The sequence below is a fragment of the Alligator sinensis genome, unplaced genomic scaffold, assembly GCF_000455745.1.
Source record: "Alligator sinensis unplaced genomic scaffold, ASM45574v1 scaffold107_1, whole genome shotgun sequence".
In the NCBI taxonomy this organism is placed as follows: domain Eukaryota; kingdom Metazoa; phylum Chordata; order Crocodylia; family Alligatoridae; genus Alligator; species Alligator sinensis.
This window is the reverse complement of record NW_005843041.1, coordinates 111,000-113,551: the sequence shown is the minus strand read 5'-3', so window position 1 is coordinate 113,551 and position 2,552 is coordinate 111,000. Positions and strand designations below refer to the sequence as shown.

Below are 2,552 nucleotides of genomic sequence, written 5' to 3'. Positions count from 1 at the left end.
AACCTGTAGGGGAAAGAGAGAAAGTGGCGTCAGGGCAGGGGCAGCCCCGCCTCCCAGCCTCACACCACTGGTCTACGCTCCGGGGCAGCCCCACCTCCTTCACACCATTGGTCTGTGCCATCGAGCAGCCCCGCCTCCCAGCGCCATACCTCCCTGCCCCTGAACCAGGATGCAGAAACCCCGCCTCCCAGCCCCACGTCCCTACACCATTGGGCTGTGCTCTGCAAAAACCCCGCCCCCCAGCCCCATGCCTCCCTGTCCCATGGAAAGCTCCGCCTCCCAGCCCTGCATCCTCATGCCATTGGGCTGTGCTCCAGGGCAGCCCAACCTCCCAGGCCCTGCCACTGGGCTGTGCTCTGAGAGCCCCACCTCCCAGCCCCACACCCCATGGAAGCCCCGCCTCCCAGCCCTCATGGCACTGGGCCAGGGTCAATGGCAGTCCTGCCACCTAACCTCGCGCCATTGGTCAACACCATAGGGCAGCCCCACCGCCCAGCCTCACACCCCCATGGCCAGCGCTGGGACTCACGTGACTTCGCGGAAGGCGCGCTTCTCCACGTACTTGAGCCGGTATTTCCTCTTGAACCTGGGGCCACAGGGGTGGGAGGGGGTTAGAGTCTTGGCCTGCCCCCCCCAGGCGTCCCCCCCAGGCAGCCGCATGGGGGGGGCAGCCCTTTCACGTCTCCCCACACCCCAGCCAAGGCAGGGACCGAGACCGTGGCACTCCTCTGCTCCCACAGCTGGCCCAGACCTGCCCCCCATCCACCAACCCCGATGCCCCCCAACTCACTTGGCTCTCTCTCGGGGCTCGATGAGGTTCCTCTTCTGCAGGCTCTTGAAGCGGTCACGCAGGAGGCTGCCTTCAGGCTGGGAATAGAGGAGCTGTCAGAGAGGAGAGGGCTGCCCCCATCTACCCCCCCCAGGTTGTCCCTCTACCCCACAACCCAGCTGGTGCCCTCAGCCCCGGCCTGGCCTGCGCGGCACTGCCGGGGACCCCCAGTGACTTCACATTCCCGCCGGGAATCCTCATAGCGCAAGGATGGGTCTCATCACTGGGCACCAGCTACCCCCGCTCCAATGCTGTGGGAAAGGGACCCAGGAGTCCGGGCACCCAGTGCTGGACCACGCGGCCTACCCCAAGCTGGGGGATGAACCCAGGAGTCTGGGCATCTGGTTCCAACCCCATGAAGGTGGGGAAGAGAACCCAGGCTTCCAGTCAATAATCTGTCCTCAACTAACCACTAAACCCTGCTCCCCTTCCCAGTCTCAGTCTGGAACCCCGGTGTCTTAGCAGTGGGGGGCGGGGGTCAGTTTGGTGCCCCCCCTCCAGCAACCTTGAGGCCAAGGGATGGGCACAGACGCCCACTGACCTTCAGCACCCGCAGGGACTCGGGCAGCTCGTCGCTCAGCTGCACCTGCAGGTCGGGGTCTTCATACCTGCCAGGGGGTGGGGGGCTTAGCCAGTGCTGCCCCCGCCAGCACGGAGCCCCCCCACCATGCCCCACGCACACCCCCACACCCAGAGCTGCAGAAAACACAGGCATCTGGGCCCCCAGCCCGTGCCCTGCCAGCACTGACCGGAGGCGGCCGAGGCGCCGGGGGGCGTTGGCCTGGGCCTGGCGTCGTTGCAGCCGGAGGCGACGGCGCCGCAGCAGCTCGGCCTGGCGCTGCATCACCTGGCGCCGGATGGAGCGGAGCTGGAAGAGCTCCTGGCGCCCACGCCGCGCTGCCTGCTCCTGTGCCTGCTGGGCTGCCTGGGAGGGAGGGAACTGTGTCAGACACCTGCACCCCGCCCCCACCCCTCACCTCGCTGCCCTCCCACGGCCTGGGAGAGCACCCAGGTGCCTGGGTTCCCAGCCCTGCCCTGCTCTCACCGAGCCGAGGAGAGAACGCAGGGAGTCCCCTCAACGACACCCCCAACCAGAAAGGGAACCCAGGAATCTAGACTTCCCAGTCCCTGCTGCTCCCCCACAGCCAGGGAAAGAAGCCAGGTGTCCGGGCTCCCATCCCCGCGCTGTGCTCACCCCCCAAAACCCACACTGCCCTCCTAGGCTCAGGGAGGGAACCCAGGAGCCCAGCTAAGAAATGGAGAAAGAACCCAGGTGTCCCAGCTGCCGGGCCCTGGCCTCGGCTCTGCCATCAGGCCCCGCTGAGCTCCAAGATGGGGCCAACGATCCAGGTGTCCGGGCTGCCAGTCCCACACCCTCCTACGTCCCGTGACCCCACTCCCCCTGGGGCCACCCAGGAGAGGCCTGCAGGTTCCCTGGAGTGAGAGCCCCCCTGCCCCCAATCTGGAAGGATCCTGGACTGAGACTGGCCCAGCTCATCACATGCCAGTAAGGGGGGATGGAGGGGAAGAACCCCAGACTATCCCTGCTCTTCCCAATCCCACTCACCAGATTCTTGGCCTCTTTCTCCCGCTTGCGCTGCTGCTCCGTCTTCTTTCCCCGTGGTGGGGCTGAGGCCGGGGCCAGAGCCGGGGAGATGGCTGGGGCTTCGGGCTCCCCCTGTGGCAGCTCCTCACCCCCCTCATCCCCTGACTCCTCCAGCAG

At 66.8% G+C, this 2,552-nt stretch overlaps 1 protein-coding gene across 1 annotated transcript; it reads right to left on the bottom strand.

Annotated features, from left to right (window-relative positions):
* Positions 1-444: 444 nt before the first annotated feature.
* Positions 445-2,546, bottom strand: NOP53 (NOP53 ribosome biogenesis factor). The gene is made up of 5 exons (XM_006036946.3): positions 2,397-2,546; positions 1,579-1,754; positions 1,371-1,437; positions 791-867; positions 445-586 (listed from the first exon to the last, which is right to left on the bottom strand). Exons 2-5 carry the CDS (start codon positions 1,671-1,673, stop codon positions 526-528), a joined length of 300 nt encoding a protein of 99 aa, XP_006037008.1. The 5' UTR covers positions 1,674-1,754; positions 2,397-2,546; the 3' UTR covers positions 445-525.
* Between the last annotated feature and the right edge of the window lie 6 nt (positions 2,547-2,552).